The sequence below is a fragment of the Bos indicus x Bos taurus genome, chromosome 1 (genome assembly GCF_003369695.1).
Source record: "Bos indicus x Bos taurus breed Angus x Brahman F1 hybrid chromosome 1, Bos_hybrid_MaternalHap_v2.0, whole genome shotgun sequence".
Lineage (NCBI taxonomy): Eukaryota > Metazoa > Chordata > Mammalia > Artiodactyla > Bovidae > Bos > Bos indicus x Bos taurus.
Window position 1 is genome coordinate 152682958 of NC_040076.1, and position 20678 is coordinate 152703635.

Below are 20678 nucleotides of genomic sequence, written 5' to 3' on the forward strand. Positions count from 1 at the left end.
GAAATAATGCCATTCACAGCAACATGGACGGACCTAGAGATCGGCATAGTAAGTGAAGTAGCCAGAGAAAAACAAGTACCATGTGATACTGCTTATGTGTAGAATCTTAAAAAGAAAGGATACAAATGAACTTACGTATCAAACAGTATAAATTAGGAGTTTGGGATTAACATATACACTCCACTGTATATAAAAGAGATAACCAACAAGGATCTGCTGTATAGCACAGGGAGCTCTACTCAGTACTTTGTAATAACCTATAAAAGAAACGAATCTGATTATGTGTGTGTGTATATAACTGAAAAAAAGACTATCTTCTCTTTGAACAGTCTTCATCCTTTATCGTAAGCTCGGGTTTAGGCTGGGAAGTTTGCTCATAAAAGGAAAATGTGCCATGTGGCTGTGTTAGGATTTTTAATTCTCCCCTATTAAAATATATTTAAAATGTGTTTTATTTTAGCAAATTTGCACACAGATAAAAAGATAAATAAAAATAAATAAAAATTTATCTGCACACAGATAAATTATTTGCACACTGAATAATTTACTTAAAAAGATTGGAGGCATCCTTAGTAATCGATGTGGGGCTTTTTGTTTTAAAAAGGTACTGTCTCCCCCACCCTGGGAGTAGATGGGCACCCAGGGCACCCACGGGGGTGCCCTGACCTACCTGGTGGCCCCTGAATTCCGCTTTCATCTTCTTTGTACAAATGACAGGAAGGCAGAGCGAGCTCAGCTGGCTCCTCCTGTGGGTGCCAGGAGTTAAGGGACTCAGGAAACAGGAACGGGGACTGGGGTCGGGGTGTCCAGGCACCAGGCTACGACTCTTCAGTGTGACGTGAAGAAAGACTCCTACTCACAATGCACTGAACTCGTAGGTGATTTATTGCTTTAAGTAACTAAACAAGAAACAGGAGAGACAGGCTGCTGGTCACGTCGGCTGGCACTCTCTCTCCAGGCTTTGCAGCTGCATCTACTTAAAGCCTCCACGGTATTTTCTGGACAACATAAACACGTCATAACACGCGTGGGAAGCGACTTGGCCAAGGACACACTGATTAAAATAACACACAACAGAGGCTCCCCACCAGTCAGCTGGCCCCGAAATAACAGAAAGAAGGTGTGTTCCCAGGATGTGCTGAATACAAAACCTTAAAGTTTTTTTTTGGCAATAACACTAACAGAATACTTTTGCGGACATTCTGCAGAAGTGGGTACACGCACAGAATTCTCTCTGCGTTTCCAGATCACCAGTATCTGTGGGAACACTTGGAGAAATGCCAGGAGGTGGGGCACCTCCCCTCCCAATGTCGTGTTCTTTGCCAAAGAAGCAGGGTCCAGGGGTCAGACAGAGAAAAGCAGTGGACAGGGCTCAAGGGCGTGTTACAAGCACCAGCAGCTGCACCAACAGCAGGGGCTGGACCTCCCCATCTCGGGGCTGGGGGTGGGGGCGATGACCATGTCAGCCTTGACTGGCAGCCAGGCTTGACCCGGAGTTTGGCCTGAGGGGCCCCTGGAGGCCCTGGGTGGCCCAGCCCCTCCCAGGAGCCGTAGGGTCAGGGCTGGACTCCTAGCCCCGAGGTCTAGGAGCGACCAGTCCTCGTGGGTTCTAGCACTGGGGCCCAGGACACGTCTCAAAAGGATGTGCAGAAACCAGCAATGCCGGGGCCCAGCCCTCCTCGGGTGGCTCATTAGCTCACCAGGAGGGGTCGCGCCAAGCCAAAGGCAACGTGCCACACCAGGGCGCACGAGCCCCCAGCCCACGGCCCAGCGAGGCTCAGGGGTGCTCGGCTGCCGCGGGCCCTGGAGCCACCTCCACGCCAGCATCCTCTCCAGGCTCGGGGCCAGTGAGCCCCACGCTGCCCTCCGCCGGGGCCGGGCTGCGGCCTGAGGGGCCGTTCTGCACAGCCTCGCCCTCCACACACGGCTGGCCATCTGGACGCGGCTTCTCCGCGGGGCCCTCCGCCCAGTCCTCCCGCCCGGGCACATGGCCCCCCGCGTCTCCCACTCTGGGAAGCTGGTCTTCTGGGTTCTTCTCGCTTTCTTCGGCTTGTCGCTTGCCCCTGACACAGAATTTCCCTTTGGATTTCCTCGTCGGCCTGTTACGCATCTCGTCTCGGGAGAATCGCCACTGAAACTAGAGATCGGGGGAGATGGGAGATAAATACACGCTGCTTCCGTGACCCTGGATCGTCCCTGGACACGTGTTCTGTGTTCACACCCACGTCTGGCAGCGAGACACACAAGGCCCGCTATTCCCCAACCACAGCCCAAACCTCGCACCCACTGGGAGCTGGCAGTTCCTGCCACGGCGTGGACTCTAGGGGTGAATTTCCAGGGAGAGGGCCCCATACCAAAGGCCTGGGAGGGGCGGTGCTGATACACCAAGTTCCCCGACAATACTGGCTGGGTTTCCCCTAGACACTCCTTTTGGGGGTTTCTCTCGTACAGTGACTGACAGACTGCCCTCAGGTTGGAGAGTAGTTTGAGCTTTTCCTACCCAAGCCACGAGCTTTCAACAATGGACCCCCTCTGCAGGTGGAGTGGTCCCCCAGATCCCACCCCGAAGGTGCCCACTTCAGCCGAGACTGCAGCAGGCATCTTGGGGCCCCATGACCACCATGTGGGACCAGGACCTCTGACCTCAGCACGGACTGACCCTGCACGGCTCCTGGGTACCAGCGGCCATCGTTCACTACTGCTGCCTCATGTGCTGCTGCAGCTGCGTTTTACTTCCAGGCCACACGGAGGAGTTTTTTTTAATGGGTGTCTCCAAATAGTCAAGAGTCTCTTCATTCTGCATGGTTTTACAAAAAGGCCAGTTAAGCTGGCCTATACAGCGAGCTGAGAGCCAGTCAGCTCTGAGAGATGTTGGAGGAAATTGTATTTTTGTCAAAACAAAACTGGTGAGACTGCTTAGGCTGAAAGGCCCCAAATAAGGCGACACAGCACCACAGGCGGTGCGGTGGCCAAGACCCCGGTTCAGGCCCCGGTTCTGGCATTTGGTAGCTGTCTGTCCTCAGGCAAGGGAGTAATCTCCAGAAGAGCTGCCCTCGCCCCCTGGACTGGTGCACAGCCCCGGGGTGGGGTGAGTCACCCCGGGGACCCACTCAGCCTGCAGTGGATGGTGAGTTGGGGGCCCACTCCCCCGCAGTGGGGTGGGGGCCCGCTGGCCCACTCCCAGCGCCCCCTGCAGGCGGCTGGTGGATGGTGAGTTGGGGGCCCACTCCCCCGCAGTGGGGCGGGGACCCGCTGGCCCACTCCCAGCGCCCCCTGCAGGCGGCTGGTGCACCTGGCCGCGCCCATCCCCCTGGGCCAGAGTCCACCCTGGACCCTGGCTCTTTTCTTCTTAAATTATTCATGCATGTATCTGGCTGTGCTGGGTCTCTGCCGCGGCACGCAGGATCTCTTAGCTGTGGCAGACCCTGGCGAGTCTCAGTGCGAACCCCTTGTCCTCGAAAAGGCTGCTCTTGCTAAATGAACAGCAGACGCGTGGTTCCCCGTACACCAACCGCATCCGGATTCCCGCAGAGAATCACGCTGCACCGCCCTCCCGATACAACACGACAGAGGACACAGCCGGGCTGGGCCTGCGGGGAGCGCTCCGCTCACTCTCTCCAGGCCCTGCCTGGGCTGCTGGGCGGAGGGGGATTTGGGGCTGTCCACGCCGAGCTGGATGCAAACGACTCCGACCCGTGTTTTTCTGTCCTTCGGAAAACTCTGCCAAGCCAAACGCCTTCAAGGACGGCACCATTCTCTCTGTCCTTAGATGGAGGGTGGTGATGTCACCGACTCCCCAAGCTCCTCGGAGTCCCCAGCCCACCACAGCTGTTCTGGAGCCGCAGCCGGGTCACCTGGAGGCTGTGTCTGGAGTCCTCCCCTTTCCCCCTCTCCTTTGCAGGGAGCACTCTCACGAAGCAGGGAAGTAGCTGTGGCTGAAACTCAGGGTCTCTAGAATCTAAAAGCTAAATGTTCTGAGTGTCCCACGCTGAGACAAGGCTTCCCTTCCCCTGAATTCCTAAAGCAGTGCTCTCACTAGGAACTGTTGGCATCATTTTATGATGAGCATGTACTGGTTCCGAGAGGTGACGTTAACTCTCCCAAGGTCACACAGCTAGAAAACAGCAGAGCTGAAATTCAAACACAGGTTTCTCTGACTCTACACTAATCTTCCGTCTGCTCCTTCTTGGTGGGTAAAAGGTTTCAGACTCACATTCTGGAAGGAAGCCAGGGAAGACGCCACGCACCTTTGGAATAGCTCAGCCCGCCCGTGTGTGCCTCAGCTTTCAGACTTCGTGACCTCAGGACAGAATCTGCTAGATGAAGGCTGGATGCATGAAACCAACTGATCAGCTAATGGAAGTACAGATTTAACTGCCGTGAAAGACGCTTCGGTGTGTCTGATTAAAAAAAACACATCTACATTGAACAGACCCTGACAGGCCTATTTTAAAAAAATCAATAATGATAAAATTTGAATGGAGATACACACAGTGAGCCTGGAAAGGGGCCCTAAACTACTCAGCTGAGACACTGGCTCTCAGACTTGGCAGGCATTCAGGATCACCTGGGGGACGCCTTCAGACACAGGGCCCCCACCCTATCCCGGGGTTTCTGATCAGGGGGCCTGGGGAGGGGACAGAGGCTGGCACTTCACACAAGCTCCCTGGTGATGCCGATTCAGCAGGTTCATGGGTCACAGAGTGAGAACACACAGCTAAGACCAGCACCACCAGTTCACTGTGGGAAACAGCCTCCCCCAACCCCTCCACGTGCCCCATCAGCCCCAGCCCAGCATCCGCAGGAGGGCCTCCTCCTCCAGCCTCACTCGCAGGTCCCCTTACTGCTGTGCTCGGGACAGTCACAGTCTTGAAGGAACAACAGAAGGACGATTGGCCCCTGGACCACGTGGGTCCCCTGAGACGCAGGTGGCTTGAAACAGTAAAAACCAGTGCTGCGAGGTGAGTGGTTGCTTCCATCCTTGGATTCAGGGAACCTCGGATATGAGAGGCTCACTCTGAATTACACTCGGATTAACCTCTGTCCAAGGGTGGGTGGTATGTATTTCAGACCCTGAGGCGGGAGAGCTTGCCGCGGGGTGGCTCTGAGCAGAGGTCAGCGGCATCCACCCAGAGGCAGGCCGCCAGGCTGGAGGACACAGAGTGTCTGAGCGGTTCCAGGGCGAGTCTCTCAACACAAGAGAGCAGCCGCTGCAGGCGCAGCGGGATGGACGGGCCTTCCCAGGCCAGGGCACAAGTGGGGTGAGGGTGTGCAGCCAGCGTGGAAACCGAGAAAACCCCGACTAGCTGTCTGTGCCAAAAATAAGTGCAGAAAGGGGAAAGTCCTCTTTACAGCAGTGTGCACATGTCCAGAGTTCCAAGTCAGCAGGGCTCGTGGATTGAATTCACACGTTTTAAAACCTGACTGTATCTGCCTCCACTTCGGTAGCTTAGCTGAAGACAGATGTCTCCCGGGTTGCAGAAAGCACCTCTTACTTTCAAAGGAAGTTAATATTTGTTCTGAAAGCCACTATCACAGATGAACAAAGAGGTTTCTTTCAAATACTGAAAGTCCTGTTTGGAGAATTTCATCCCCTTGGCTGATTAAAAGAGGACTAAATATGCTGCATCCCTGACGTCTGAATTTTGCACTCTTTCCTTAAACGTCAGTGCGACACACACCACGCACGTCCTGGGCCCAGCAGTTTGATTGTTCATTCGCTGGTTCAACAAGTGTTTGCTGAGTACTAACTCAAAGCCTGCTTATTTAACTTATCTGCAGAGCACATCATGAGAAACGCTGGGCTGGAAGAAGCACAAGCTGGAATCAAGATTGCCAGGAGAAATATCAATAACCTCAGATATGCAGATGATACCACCCTTATGGCAGATAGTGAAGAAGAACTAAAAAGCCTCTTGATGAAAGTGAAAGTGGAGAGTGAAAAAGTTGGCTTAAAGCTCAACATTCAGAAAACGAAGATCATGGCATCTGGTCCCATCACTTCATGGCAGTTAGATGGGGAAACAGTGGAAACAGTGTCAGACTATTTCTGGGGGGCTCCAAAATCACTGCAGATGGTGACTGCAGCCATGAAATTAAAAGACACTTACTCCTTGGATGGAAAGTTATGACCAACCTAGATAGCATATTGAAAAGCAGAGATATTACTTTGCCAACAAAGGTCCATCTAGTCAAAGCTATGGTTTTTCCAGTGGTCATGTATGGATGTGAGAGTTGGACTATGAAGAAAGCTGAGCACCGAAGAATTGATGCTTTTGAACTGTGGTGTTGGAGAAGACTCTTGAGAGTCCCTTGGACTGCAAGGAGATCCAACCAGTCCATCCTAACCAACCAGTCCATCCTAAAGGAGATCAGTCCTGGGTGTTCATTGGAAGGACTGATGCTGAAGCTGAAACTCCAGTACTTTGGCCACCTGATGCGAAAAGTTGACTCATTGGAAAAGACTCTGATGCTGGGAGGGATTGGGGACAGGAGGAGAAGGAGACGACAGGATGAGATGGCTGGATGGCATCACCGACTCAATGGACATGAGTTTGGGTGAACTCTGGGAGTTGGTGATGGACAGGGAGGCCTGGCATGCTGCGATTCATAGGGTTGCAAAGAGTCAGACACGACTGAGCGACTGAACTGAACTGAACTGAAAGCCAGGGGCCGGGCATACAGCAGTGCGGACAGAAAGGGTGTGATCTCAGAGAGTTCCTGTCCAATTCTACTGGGGAGGATAAGCCACTGATCACAAATACTCAGGAACAGAGAGGAGAGGAACATGGTTCTTCACGGTAAATCGCAGAAGAGCCTGGCTTGGTCTAAAGGGAGAGAACGCTGTCCTGAGAAAATACAAAGGAAGAAAGTATCCCAGATGCAGGAAACGCCCAAGCAAAGGCCCTGTGGCAGCGAGGAATCCAAGAGAGCATGCAGGCCAGGGTGGCTGAGATGCATCAGATGGGCCGGAGGGCAGGGGGTTGGGGGAGACCCCACAGGGCCATGTGGACCCCAGTAAAGGCTCCCACCTTTATCTTGAAAAACACAAAGCTTTAGAAGCACACGACTCCATTTGCTCTTTGTAGAAGGTCACTTTGGTTCTGAGTGGAAAACACACTGGAAAGGGAGGCCTGTCATCGGGAGATGAGGGTAGTCCAGACAGGTGATAATGGGAGAGGGGGTTCCAGAGGGTCAAGGACCTAAAGCTAGACATGCCTTCAGGACAGACTGGCGGTGGCGGGAGGAGACGGAGGCCCCAGGTGAGCTCCAGGGCCCGCGAAGGGCCGGCCCTCCTGGTGCGGAAGGGTGCGGGGTCACCAGCAGCTACAGGGAAGGAGAGGCTGAGGCTGGCCGCTCCGAGGGGAGACTCGGCGACTCAGGGGTAGGGAGGGGGCCGTCTAGGTCTGGGGGTGCAGGAGATTCTCTACGGAAGAGGAAGTGGGGAGACACAGGGCTCCAGATGAGGCAGCGGGTGGGAAACCAGGCGGGCGTGGTGGGGCAGAGAGAACAAGGCGCTTCCCGGGCTGGAGGGCGCGGCCGGGGTCAGCGCCGCGGGCCTCGAGTTGAGGGCGCCCGGGGTCTCCAGGGAGCCGTACAGGGAACCGCCGGCTTAGGACCGGGCCGGGGACCGGGGCCGGTACAGGCCACCCTCCGGGCGCCGCCCCACGTCACGGCGAGGGCAGTGCCCACTGCCAGCCGCGCCCGGGAGGCGCAGGGCTGAGCGAGCCCCCGGGAGGGCGCGGGCTGCCCGGGGGCGCTCCTCCCGACCCGGCAGAGCCGGCCGCCGCCCTCCGGACTCCGGACCTTCCTGCTGGACGTTCGTACAGCGGCCCTGCGCCCCGTCCTGAACCCCGCCGCCCAGGTTTCCTCCGGCCCTTCCCTCGGCGACGGCACAGCGCGCACCAGAACCCCGGCCGGCCTGTCGGGGTCCCTCCTACCAGCGCGCACCCCGCCCCGCCCCCGACGTGTTGGCTGCGGAGGGGCGGCGGTTCACGGCCAACCTGTTCACGGCCCCCATCCCCAGCACGCGAGGAGGCCTGGGGGGTGGTGCCAGGGGAAGGGTGGGGGTGTCTAGCGGGCTCTGCCCCACGGCCTGGCCGTGCCCGTCACAGGGACAGCGAGCTGGCCCCAGGGCACGGCCGCGCGGCCCCGAGGGTCGCCTGGGAGGAGCACCCTCGGGGGCAAAGCCTGGGGTGTGCGGCCACTGCTGAGGCCCTGGGCTCTGCCTCAGGGAAGCACGGGGTACACCCCCAGTCTCAGGGCGACTGCGCTCCCAGGAGCGTTCGGGTGACGTCCCAGGAGGGTGGGGCATGGCCTGGCCCTAGGACTCGCTCCGCAGGGGCGCTGCCCTGCGTCCACACCAGCCCTGGCCGCTCAGCCCTGCGGGGCGGGCCCTTCGGGGAAGGCGTTCTGGCAGGTTCTCTCTGCCAGGATCTCCAAACCTCCCACGGCTCCAGGGATGGGGCGCCGGCTGGAGCTCCGGCCAGCTCGCACGGAGATGAAGATGCAGAGGAACGGGGCGTGGGCCCCCTGCCCAGGCTGCAGCCGCCTCCCAGCACCCCCCACTTCAGCCTCGGAACGCAAACCCTGCCTGCCCAAGCACCCTCGCAGGAGAGGGCTGGCCACACGGCCCCCAGCGCCCCCACCTGCAGGTGACGTGGCTCATTTTGCTGAGGGGGCTCAGGGGTCCCCGGGGCTCTGCGGAGCCAGGCCCAGGAGGGCGGCAAGGTCACTCACCTTCGATTCCTTCTTCTTGACCTTCTGAGGTAGACACGGCCTCTGGAGAAAGACGACCTGCTTGGTGGACACAGTCCCTTCCCTGCAACACACACGGGAGTGGAGGATGAGTCCTCTTACACCCGGGGGCGGGGGGCCCGGACCTCACATGGAGGCCGCCACCTCCAACTTCAGCCAGGCCAGCCAGCCAGGGAAGGAAGGGGGCTGCCCAAGATGGAGAGGTCAGAGGTCATGAAGCCCCCCACAGCACGCACCTTTGCTTCTGGGGGGCTGTCTCACGGGCCCAACAGAAGTGGGCACCCCTGAAAGGCAGCTTCATGTCTGAAAACCCCCCTTGCCCTGGTGTGGAATGACAGCTGGCATCTTGGCCAAATGACAACAAAGTGGCCTCGGTGAACACCGGGCGGGGGTGGGGCTCTTCCAAGTCTGTCTTTGGGGATGAGGCTTGGGGTGGGAGCTGGTTGGCCTGGGATGGGTGGCCAGTGAGGACCTGGGCCCAGGCTGAGGCTCCTGCTGGCTGTGTGTCCGGGTTTGTGACGAAGCCTCCCTGAGCCTCAGTTTCTTCATCTATAAAATGGGCACGATATCTATGCTTACCACCCCACAGGTAATTAGGAGGACTAGTTTGACAGCAAGTCCAGAAGACAGACAGAGGCCTTTCAGGGTTGGTAAGACTGGGATAAATCCCCAAAACAACAAAAAAAATTCTGCCTCCCGGGATGCTCTGAGGACTAGATGAGACTGTACACAACGTGGCCGCTCGGCCTGGGGCACACTCTAGGTGCTGAGTTTCTTTCGCAAATGAGAGACCTGGGCCCCCTCCAGCCGGTGACAGGCTGGGCAGCAAGTCACTGGCTGAGCTGCCCGCGTGGGGAGGGGGTGCTCGGGGCAGGGGTGGTTTTCTGAGGTCCTGGGCCTGCCGTTCCTCAGGTGGAGAGCTGATGCCAACAGGATTCCACAAGTCACGCACACGAAGAGCTGGTCAGGACGGTGCAAGCTTTGGTAAGGTAAACTGGTTATTGGTACCTGGTTGTCCTGATGACGGGAGTCGGCAGCACACAGGTGAGCTGCCAGCCGTAGGCAGCCAGCGAGTTCAGCAGGGGCACGTAGTCTGTTTGCACCTCCACACCCTGGGGAGAAAGGTCAGGTCAGGGCTGGGGCCGCCTCATCTCAGGGATGGGGAGGCACCACCCGGCCACCAACCCAACAAAGCGGAAGGGGGGGCATGCTCCGGCTCGAAGATGCTGCAAGAGCCTGGGGTCCAACTGCCATTGTGGGGTCTACCCCCTGCCCAGGTCTGTGCCATCGTGGGGTCTCCCTCCCTGCTGCCCGGGTCTGTGCTGTCGTGGGGTCTCCCTCCCCCTTGCCCCGGGTCTGCGCCATCGTGGGGTCTCCCCCTCGCCGCAGGTCTGTGCTGTCGTGGGGTCTCCCCCTCCCCCCCGGGTCTGTGCCGTCGTGGGTCACCCTCCCCCTTGCCCCGGGTCTGCGCCGTCATGGGGTCTCCCCCTCGCCCCGGGTCTGTGCCATCGTGGGGTCTCCCCCTCCCCCCGGCCTGGGTCTGTACCATCGTGGGGTCTCCCTCCCCCCCGCCCTGGTCTGTGCCATTGGCAAGGGGTTTGAGCGTTTGTTTTGTTTCACTCTCCTCTGGACAAATCGCCTCCATGAGCATCACTCAAGAAGAAGCAGTCACTTCACCTCCAGGACAGACCCAGGGCCCATGACCACACGCTGCTCGGGGTTTCAGAGCCTCCTGTGGGAGTTAAACTACATCTGAACGAAAATCAAGTCATTGCATTCAACCAGAGTGGCCACACACACACACACACACACACAGAGAAATACACCACACTGCACACACACCACACACACAATGCACACACCACACCACACACACACACACACCACACCACACACAGCACAACACACACCAGCACAAAACACACAGGACACCACACACACCACACACACAGCACAACACACACAACACACACCAGACACACACACCATACACAGCACACACATAACACACGTAACACACACAACACACACACAGCACATACAGACACACATAAATACACCACACTGCACACACACACACCACACACACAATACATACAACACACACCACACACCAGACACACAACACACACTACACACACACACACGACACCACACACACCACACACACACAGCACAGAGACACACATAGAGAAATACACCACACCACACACACACCACACACACAGACGCACATAGAAAAATACACCACACCACACACACACACACACCACACACACAACGCACACACCACAGAACGCACACACCACACACACCACACAACACAACAAACACACATACAACACACACTACACACACATGACACCACACATACCACACACATCACACACACCACACACACACAGCACAACACACACTACAGACCAGACACACAACACACAGAACACACACTACACACAGAAATACACCGCACCGCACACACACCACACACACAATGCACACACCACACACACACACCACACCACACACATACAACCACACACCATGCACACACCACACAATGCATACACCACACACCACACCACACACACATCACACATACCACACACACCACACAGAACACACTACACACACCATACACACACACACCCACACCACACCACACACTGCACAACACACACTGCACAACACATACAATACACACACCACACAATACACACCAGACACACAACACACAGAACACACACTAGAAACACACACGACAGCACACACATCACACACACACCACATACACAACACACACACACACCACACACACCACACAACACACACACAGAGGGGGTAGACAGGGAGAGGACCCCACTGTGAGGCCCCTGCCTGGGCCCCCCACCCTCGACCCCTTCCCTGCTTTCTCGAGAGGCAGGTGGACTTCCGACGGCAGCCTCACCGGGCCCTGCCCCCGACAGGCATCCAGAGTCCTTGCATGCCGGGACAACCTCAGGACCCACTCAGGAGGACTGCAGGCCCACCGAGGGGTGGACGGGAGGGACGGCTCAGCCCTGCCGCTGGGTTCCCGTCCTGCAGACACCAGGGGGTGCGCACGCGCGCACACACACACACACACACACATGTGTGCACACACACACACACCCCGAACACAAGACAGACCACTTGAAGGCCAGGAGGCTGGCCGGTCAGTGCAAAGGGGCTGGGGTCATCGTGGTGAGGGTGGGCTTCTGGGGGCTCAGAGGCTGGGGAGCACGGTGGGCAGAGAAGGGAGGCCTTCCCGGGGGGACCCCAGCTCGAGCTGCACAGCGAGCAGGCGGGTGCCGGGCAGAGGGCTGGCCCGTGGCGAGGGGGCCTCTGGGGACAGAACTGGGGGCTGAAGACAGAAGAGGGGCAGGCCTGCATCCCCTGGGCTTTTAGAGCTGCCATCGCGGGCACCTGTCCAGGCGTGGCCACTGCGCAGCCACGTCCCCCGGGAGCCTCCACTGCACACAGGAAGTCGTGGCCTGTGACAGCGGCTCTCCAAGTGCGGTTCCGTGAGCAGCCTCAGCCTAGAACTTGTTGCAAACAGAGTCTCGGGACCTACCCAGACCTGCACAATCAGAAACTCCTTTTACAAATGGTGGGCCCAGGGGGCTGTTTTTTTTTTTTTTTTTTTTTTGTCCTTTTCTTAACTGAAGTGCTGCACGGGACCAGGACATGCCTGGCAGTCTAGTGGTTCAGACCCCGCATGTATCCCTGGTCAGGGAGCTAGAGCCTCACATGCCGCCTGCTGGTGTAGCCAAAGAAGATCACTGAATTGCTGTCGATTTTAATAATTGCAATATTACACTCTTCTCAGGTTCACACCATCAGTGATCCAGCAGCTTTATAGATTATACTCCACACAAGCCATGCCCGCCACATGCGTGCTCAGTCGTGTCTGACTCTGCCACCCCATTGACTGCAGCCTGCCAGGCTCCTCTGTCCAATGGATTTCCCAGCAAGAATACTGGACTGGGGTGCCATTTCCTTCTCCAGGGGAGCTTCCCAACCCAGGGATCAAACCTGTGTCTCTTGCACTGGCAGGCAGGTTCCTTACTGCTGAGTCACCAGGGAGACTCCATATAACGTGATCATAAAGCACATATTCATTCCCTGTGCTATACATTTCCGTGTCTTATTTTATACGTGATAGGTTGTACCTCTTAATCCCCTTCATCCTCTCCACTGGCAAATGCTAGTTTGTCCTCTACGTCTGTGAGGCTGTTTCTGTTTTGCTATATTCATTCATTTTATTTTTTACACTTGACGTGTAAGTGGAAACATAAAGTATCTCTCTTCCTCTGACTTATTTCACTGATAAGCATAATACCTCCTGGATCCATCTGTGTTGCTGCAAATGGTATCATTTCGTTTTCTGTGGTTGAGTCAGAGTCCATTGTGTGTGTACATGTACACAGTGTGCATCACGTGTGCACATGTGTGTGTGTGCACACACAAATACACCACTCGTTTTAATCCATATGTCTACTGACTCGGGTTTCTTCTGTATTTTAGCAACTGTGACTCATGCTGCTATGGACACTGAGGTACACCTATCTTTTCTAATTAGTGTTTTCCTATCCTTTGGAAACACACCCAGGAGTGGATCATAAGGCAGCTCTATTTTTTTTAAAGAACACTTCTAATAGTTGAGGTGCAACTTAAGTCTGCAGAAAACTGCCTAGGGAATCGATTAGGTTTCTTCTGATGACAGAAAAGAGTGCAGTTTTGTGGCCACAATCTCTCTGCTGTTACCTCGAATAAAGAGATGGGAATACCAGACCACCTGACCTGCCTCTTGAGAAATCTGTATGCAGGTCAGGAAGCAACAGTTGGAACTGGACATGGAACAACAGACTGATTCCAAATAGGAAAAGTACATTAAGGCTGTATATTGTCACCCTGCTTACTTAACTTATACGCAGAGTACATCAGGAGAAACGCTGGACTGGAAGAAACACAAGCTGGAATCAAGATTGCTGGGAGATATATCAATAACCTCAGATATGCAGATGACACCACCCTTATGACAGAAAGTGAACAGGAACTCAAAAGCCTCTTGATGAAAGTGAAAGTGGAGAGTGAAAAAGTTGGCTTAAAGCTCAACATTCAGAAAACGAAGATCATGGCATCCGGTCCCAGCACTTCATGGGAAACAGATGGGGAAACAGTGGAAACAGTGTCAGACTTTATTTTTTTGGGCTCCAAAATCACTGCAGATGGTGATTGCAGCCATGAAATTAAAAGACGCTTACTCCTTGGAAGGAAAGTTATGTCCAACCTAGATAGCATATTCAAAAGCAGAGACATTACTTTGCCAACAAAGGTCCATCTAGTCAAGGCTATGGTTTTTCCTGTGGTCATGTATGGATGTGAGAGTTGGACTGTGAAGAAGGCTGAGTGCGGAAGAATTGATGCTTTTGAACTGTGGTGTTGGAGAAGACTCTTGAGAGTCCCTTGGACTGCAAGGAGATCCAACCAGTCCCTTCTGAAGGAGATCAGCCCTGGGATTTCTTTGGAAGGAATGATGCTGAAGCTGAAACCAATACTTTGGCTACCTCATGCAAAGAGTTGACTCATTGGAAAAGACTCTGATGCTGGGAGGGATTGGGGGCAGGAGGAGAAGGGGATGACAGAGGATGAAATGGCTGGATGGCATCACTGACTCGATGGACGTGAGTCTGAGTGAACTCCGGGAGTTGGTGATGGACAGGGAGGCCTGGCGTGCTGCGATTCATGGAGTCGCAAAGAGTCGGACACGAGTGAGCAACTAAACGGAACTGAAGCCCTCCCCTCATTCTTCACGAGGGGCGGAGAGGTCAGGGGGCTCTGAAAGGCTCAGCCCTGCACTGACACAGTTCGGAGGCAGCTGGACTGGGCGGAAGGGAGGGAGGCAGGTACAAAAACCAATGGCGGAGGGGGACGGGAGGGCCCCATTCTGGCCCTGACCCTGGAGACCCCATACAGGCCCCACCCCGTTTCTGCCCCACCCCCGGCACACGGGGCCCTCCATGGCAGGCCCGCCTGGCCAGTACATCCCGGGCAGTGGGCAGGGGCTCCCCGCCCTGCTGCGGCCGCTTTACCCTGAGAACCCGGGCCCCCATCCCTGCATTCTGGATTTAAGAAGGGAGAAAATGTTAAATCCACACTCGGGCTTTGCGAGGTTGTAATTACTCGGGTCTATCAAGAATAACCTTCCCTCTTTATCAAGCGCCATGACAGGCCCGCCACAATCAGACAGTCGCCATGGCAACCAGGACCAGCGCGGTGCTCACAAAGCCCGGGTGCTCACAATGCCCGGGCAGCAGGATGGAGCCCTTTCACCGGCGGCGTCAGGATGGAGCCCTTTCACCGGCGGCGTCCGGCCAGCCCGGTTCTCTCCTCCGCACTGTGCGCAGCCAGACAATGGGCACCCCGGGGGGCAGCCTCGCCTGCCTGCCCAGACGGGGCTCCCAAGCCGGGCTTTGCTCTGCGCTCTTCTCCTTCTCCACCATCTTCAAGAGGAAGACGACAGGATTCCTCCTCAGCAGCCTTCGCCCTCAAGGTGGGGGATGCCAGCCAGAGGGTCCAGAACCATAAAGACCAAAAGGAGAACAAAGAGAAAACACTGCGAAACACGGCCCTGCCTGAGACAGCCCAGGGTTCAGCCCCAGGTGCTGCCAGCCGGCTGCACGGCACGGGCGGAAAAGGAAAATACAAACGGTCGGGGGGTGAGGGGGCTCGCCCTGCCAGACTCTGCCACGCCCAACGCTCTGGGCGGCCTTGATGTAATTAAGGGTTCCTGCGGTTTTCCACAGGCACCTGTATCAAAGCCGGTGTGCACATTATCAATAGTCAGAAGATGACGTTTCTAAAAACGACACGAGCCCCACGCAGTCAGGGGAAGCCGCTTTCAAGTCCGTTCGCTAGGAAAGGGGGTCGGGCAGGCGTCGGATGGAAGCCGCTCTCTGATCTGCTTTTCCATGACACTCCAGTGAGGAGAGACGCACACGCAGCACTCCAAAGCCAGCCCGCTGATCAAACGGAAAGACATTTCTGGGAACAGCAGCAAAAATTTTAATTAACTCTCCACTCTCCCGTGTGGATGCGGCATCTCCGATCACACCTGGAGTGTTAAAAAAAAAAATGGCGCACGTCCTGTGGTTCTTCGACTTGTACAAAAGGGATTCGTTTGTATTTACGGCTCTTTTTCCTTTGTTCCCGCCGATGCCTCCAGTGGCCGCGAATCCAGTGAAGAAACAGACATCCAACACAACCTTCCCTTACCCTCCAAAACCAGGACAACACGCAGCGTTTCCTAACAAACACGTGTGTCTTTTGATCCTTTCCCAAAGCCCCTGCAGCGGGGAATATTAGGAGGTAACGCCCTGGTCCAGTGAGAAAGTTTCTATACTGGGATCACTGCGCACCTCTCTTTTCCTCCTTGTTTCTGTTCTAGAAGGATCTGGGACAAAGGCAGCTTAAAAGACGACACTTTGTTCCTGACTCGTAACTGGAGATGAAGAAGGGAATTCAGTTTCCATGTCTGAAAGGACCTCTGGGCTGGTCTCCTGGCAGCCTTGGGGGGTCCTTCCCCTCCATGCCTGGAGAGGACACGCGAAGCAACAGCCGAGAGGCTTTTGTAAACTGCTGCTGAAGCACCAATGCCCAGCGCTAATGGGCAAGGCATGTTTATATACGATTTCCTTACGTGTCAACTTCAGGCCTCTTCTGGTTTCCTACCATGGGACATGGAGGCTCACTGTTCCCCTTCACGATTCTTACTTTCTCTTTCCTGGTGCCCCCAGTGGTGATAATGTAATTAAATCAAAAGTCTATGTTACTGCTGTTGCTGCTGCTAAGTCGCTTCAGCCTTGTCCGATTCTATGCGACCCCATAGACGGCAGCCCACCAGGCTCCCCGTCCCTGGGATTCTCCAGGCAAGAACACTGGAGTGGGTTGCCATTTCCTTCTCCAATGCATGAAAGTGAAACGTGAAAGTGAAGTCGCTTAGTCCTGTGCGACTCTATGCAACCCCATGGATTGCAGCCTACCAGGCTCCTCTGTCCATGGGATTTTCCAGGCAAGAGTACTGGAGTGGAGTGCCATTGCCTTCTCCGCTCTTCTTCCTACTGCTGCTGCTGCTAAGTCGCTTCAGTCGTGTCGGACTCTGTACGACCCCATAGACGGCAGCCCACCAGGCTCCCCCGTCCCTGGGATTCTCCAGGCAAGAACACTGGAGTGGGTTGTCATTTCCTTCTCCAATGCTTGAAAGTGAAAAGTGAAAGTGAAGTCGCTCAGTCGTATCCGACTCTTAGCGACCCCATGGACTGCAGCTTACCAGGCTCCTCTGTCCATGGATTCTCCAGGCAAGAACACTGGAGTGGGTTGCCATTTCCTTCTCCAGCTCTTCTTCCTACCCATCAGTAAATATCCCATGTGCCTAAATATTAATATATTAGTTCAGGGAGGCCTGGCGTGCAACTGAACTGAACTGAGAGAATCAGTTCCCAGGCAGGTTGATAAAGTCCGGGGTCTCCAAGAAGGAGAGAGCCTCTGGGTCTGGGGCTTCTGAGGAGGAGAAAGGGGTCTGGAATTCTCAAGGAGGAGGAAAGGACAAACATCTTTTTTTTTTCTCTAAATTCCTTAGTCACATAAAATGCTTTTTCTTTAAGCCCGGAACTCATGATTATACAACAAACAACTCAGTTTAAACTTTGTACCAAGGATTATATAACAACAATGTATCCTGCTTGAGGGCAGTTTCTCCTTCCTGAAAACCTTCTGACTGATCCTGATATCTTAGAATGTATATTATGGGAATGGGTCCCGTCAGTCAGTCAGTTCAGTCCCTCAGTCGTGTCCCCATGAATCTCAGCACGCCAGGCCTCCCTGTCCATCACCAACTCCTGGAGTTTACTCAAACTCATGTCCATCGAGTCGGTGACACCATCCAGCCATTTCATCCTCTGTCATCCCCTTTTCCTCCTGCCCACAATCCCTCTCAGCATCAGGGTCTTTTCCAATGAGTCAACTTTTCACATGAGGTGGCCAAAGTATTGGAGTTTCAGCTTCAGCATCAGTCCTTCCAATGAACACCCAGGACTGATCTTTAAAATGGACTGGTTGGATCTCCTTGCAGTCCAAGGGACTCTCAAGAGTCTTCTCCAACACCACAGTTCAAAAGCATCAATTCTTCAGCACTCAGCCTTCTTCACAGTCCAACTCTCACATCCATACATGACCACTGGAAAAACCATAGCCTTAACTAGATGGACCTTTGTTAGCAAAGTAATGTCTCTGCTTTTGAATATGCTATCTAGGTTGGTCATAACTTTCCTTCCACGGAGTAAGCGTCTTTTAATTTCATGGCTGCAATCACCATCTGCAGTGATTCTGGAGCCCAAAAAATAAAGTCTGACACTGTTTCCAATGTTTCCCCATCTAATTCCCATGAAGTGATGGGACCAGATGCCATGATCTTCGTTTTCTGAATGTTGAGCTTTAAGCCAACTTTTTCACTCTCCTCTTTCACTTTCATCAAGAGGCTTTTTAGTTCCTCTTCACTTTCTGCCATAAGGGTGGTGTCATCTGCATATCTGAGGTTATTGATATTTCTCCCGGCAATCTTGATTCCAGCTTGTGCTTCTTCCAGCCCAGCGTTTCTCATGATGTACTCTGCATATGAGTTAAATAAGCAGGGTGACAATATACAGCCTTGACATACTCCTTTTCCTATTTGGAACCAGTCTGTTGTTCCATGTCCAGTTCTAACTCTTGCTTCCTGACCTGTAGATAGGTTTCTCAAGAGGCAGATCAGGTGGTCTGGTATTCCCATCTCTTTCAGAATTTTCCACAGGACTGGAAAAGGTCAGTTTTCATTCCAATCCCAAAGAAAGGCAATGCCAAAGAATGCTCAAACTACCACACAATTGTACTCATCTCACACGGTAGTAAAGTAAGGCTCAAAATTCTCCAAGCCAGGCTTCAGCAATAACTGAACTCTGAAGTCCCAGATATTCAAGCTGGTTTTAGAAAAGTCAGAGGAACCAGAGATCAAATTGCCAACATTCGCTGGATCATGGAAAAAGCAAGAGAGTTCCAGAAAAACATCTATTTCTGCTTTATTGACTATGCCAAAGCCTTTGACTGTGTGGATCACAATAAACTGGAGATTCTGAAAGAGGTGGGCCTGGTAGGATCTTTCTATTGTTAAGTTCTAATCCTGTTATCCTAAAATGTAAATTGTGGGAGTGGGTGTAAAATTTTCACAACCTCGAGACATTCTTTTGATTTCCTGTAATAACTAACTAAAAAAGTATATAGCTCCCTTGCTAACACTAGCGAGGGGGCACTCTCTGTCCCCCTTCTGATGTCTATGTCAGAAGGTTCCTCTGCCCCTTTTCTTACTTTTATAATAAGACTGCTACACAAAAGCTCTTGAGTGATCACGCCTGGTCCCTGGTCCCAAAGGTAAATCTTCTTCGGAGACCATGAATCCGACATCGTTCACCATAAGCTATCAGTTCTATTTTTTCCCATTTGGAGGCCTCATTTCCAGAACGTTCTGTGCCCTTGCTCCAACTGGCGTGGATGCTCCTCTGGCCCAGGTTCTCCCTCCACTCTGCCTAGGGAGGATGTCTTCTCCTTCTGGGTTTCCCCCTCATTTTGCTGGAGCACACCCTCTGCTGGCTTCCTAGGAAACCGTGACCTGGAAGTTATTTGCATCCCTGCATTCCTACAAGTGTCTTTCTCTTCACCTTTAACTAACCGTCTGGGTACAGAAGTCTAGACTGTGATCGCTTTTTCCATCAATACTTTCAAAGCATCCCCCCACTAGCTGCTCTATGTCAGCACTGCTATTGTGATACCTGTGTGATTACTCAAGCTGTGTAGCCTGCTGTGCTGCGTTGGAACATTTTAGGATGTTTTTCCCCATTAGTTCCAGAATTCACAATATGCCTTCATGAGGGTTTTTTTTTTTTTTTTCACTCAAAGGGTGTACACCCAATAGCTTTGCCCTCAAAGGATTCCCATCCTTCAGCTCTGAAAAGTATTCTTTTTTTCTTTTCTTTGATAATTTTGCTCTCCATTTCTGTCTTTTTCTTTTCAGACTTCCTGTTAGTCAAAACGTAGGATTGGTATTTTAATTTTATGACCTTCCCCCCTGTTGTTTTCTTATTCTCGTCCCTGGTGGCTCAGTTGGTAAAGAATCTGCCTGCAATTCGGGAGACCTGGGTTCAATCCCTGGGTCGGGAAGATCCCCTGGAGAAGGCACTGGCACCCCACTCCAGTATTCTGGCCTGGAAAATCCCATGGATGGAGGAGCCTGGTGGGCTGCCATCCATGGTGTCGCAAAGAGACAGACGCGACCAAGCGACTGTGCTTTCTTTTTAATTCTGTCTTCTTAAAAATGCCCTTTGTCTCACTCCCAGCCCTTTCGTTATGTTTTAAAATGCTCTGCTGTCCTATTTTCAGGCCCTGAAGCTCCTCCTCCTCTTTTGATCATTTCTTTTCTTATAGCATCTTGGTTCTGTTTCACGGATACACATACTCTGTCTCTTTAAGTGGCTTCATCCGACCCTTGGATCGTGTCTACAGTTACTGGGCTGCATGAGGCACAGGTGGGAGCCAGGGATCTCACCACACTGTGTGCGGACTTCACTCCAATGCCTGTCTCCAGCTCGCTGTTCATCCCACCCCCTGCAGGGGCTCAGGCTTCCAAGGCCAGCGCTTTCCTCACAATCCCTTCCTCTTCCAGGTGCGGCTTCCACCACTGTGCTAAATCAATCAGCTTTTCTCCATGCACCCACCATCTTCTAGAAATCTGTTGAAATTACACAGCTTCCTCTTTCTCTTCTTCAGTCTTTTTGTTCTTATGGACACCCATCTATCCATCCATCCATCCACCT

At 53.8% G+C, this 20678-nt stretch overlaps 1 protein-coding gene across 5 annotated transcripts in view; it reads right to left on the bottom strand.

Annotated features, from left to right (window-relative positions):
* Nucleotides 1-864: 864 nt before the first annotated feature.
* The window catches only part of RFTN1 (raftlin, lipid raft linker 1), a 226136-nt gene continuing 206322 nt past the window's right edge, over nucleotides 865-20678 (bottom strand). For all 5 annotated transcript variants that reach the window (XM_027549562.1, XM_027549536.1, XM_027549530.1 and 2 more), the window contains exons 8-10: nucleotides 9766-9869; nucleotides 8740-8821; nucleotides 865-2137 (exon numbers count right to left, since the gene is read on the bottom strand). In XM_027549562.1, coding sequence (XP_027405363.1) covers nucleotides 1778-2137; nucleotides 8740-8821; nucleotides 9766-9869 — 546 coding nt within the window. In that variant the 3' untranslated portion in view covers nucleotides 865-1777. The remainder of the gene's footprint in view (nucleotides 2138-8739; nucleotides 8822-9765; nucleotides 9870-20678) is intronic.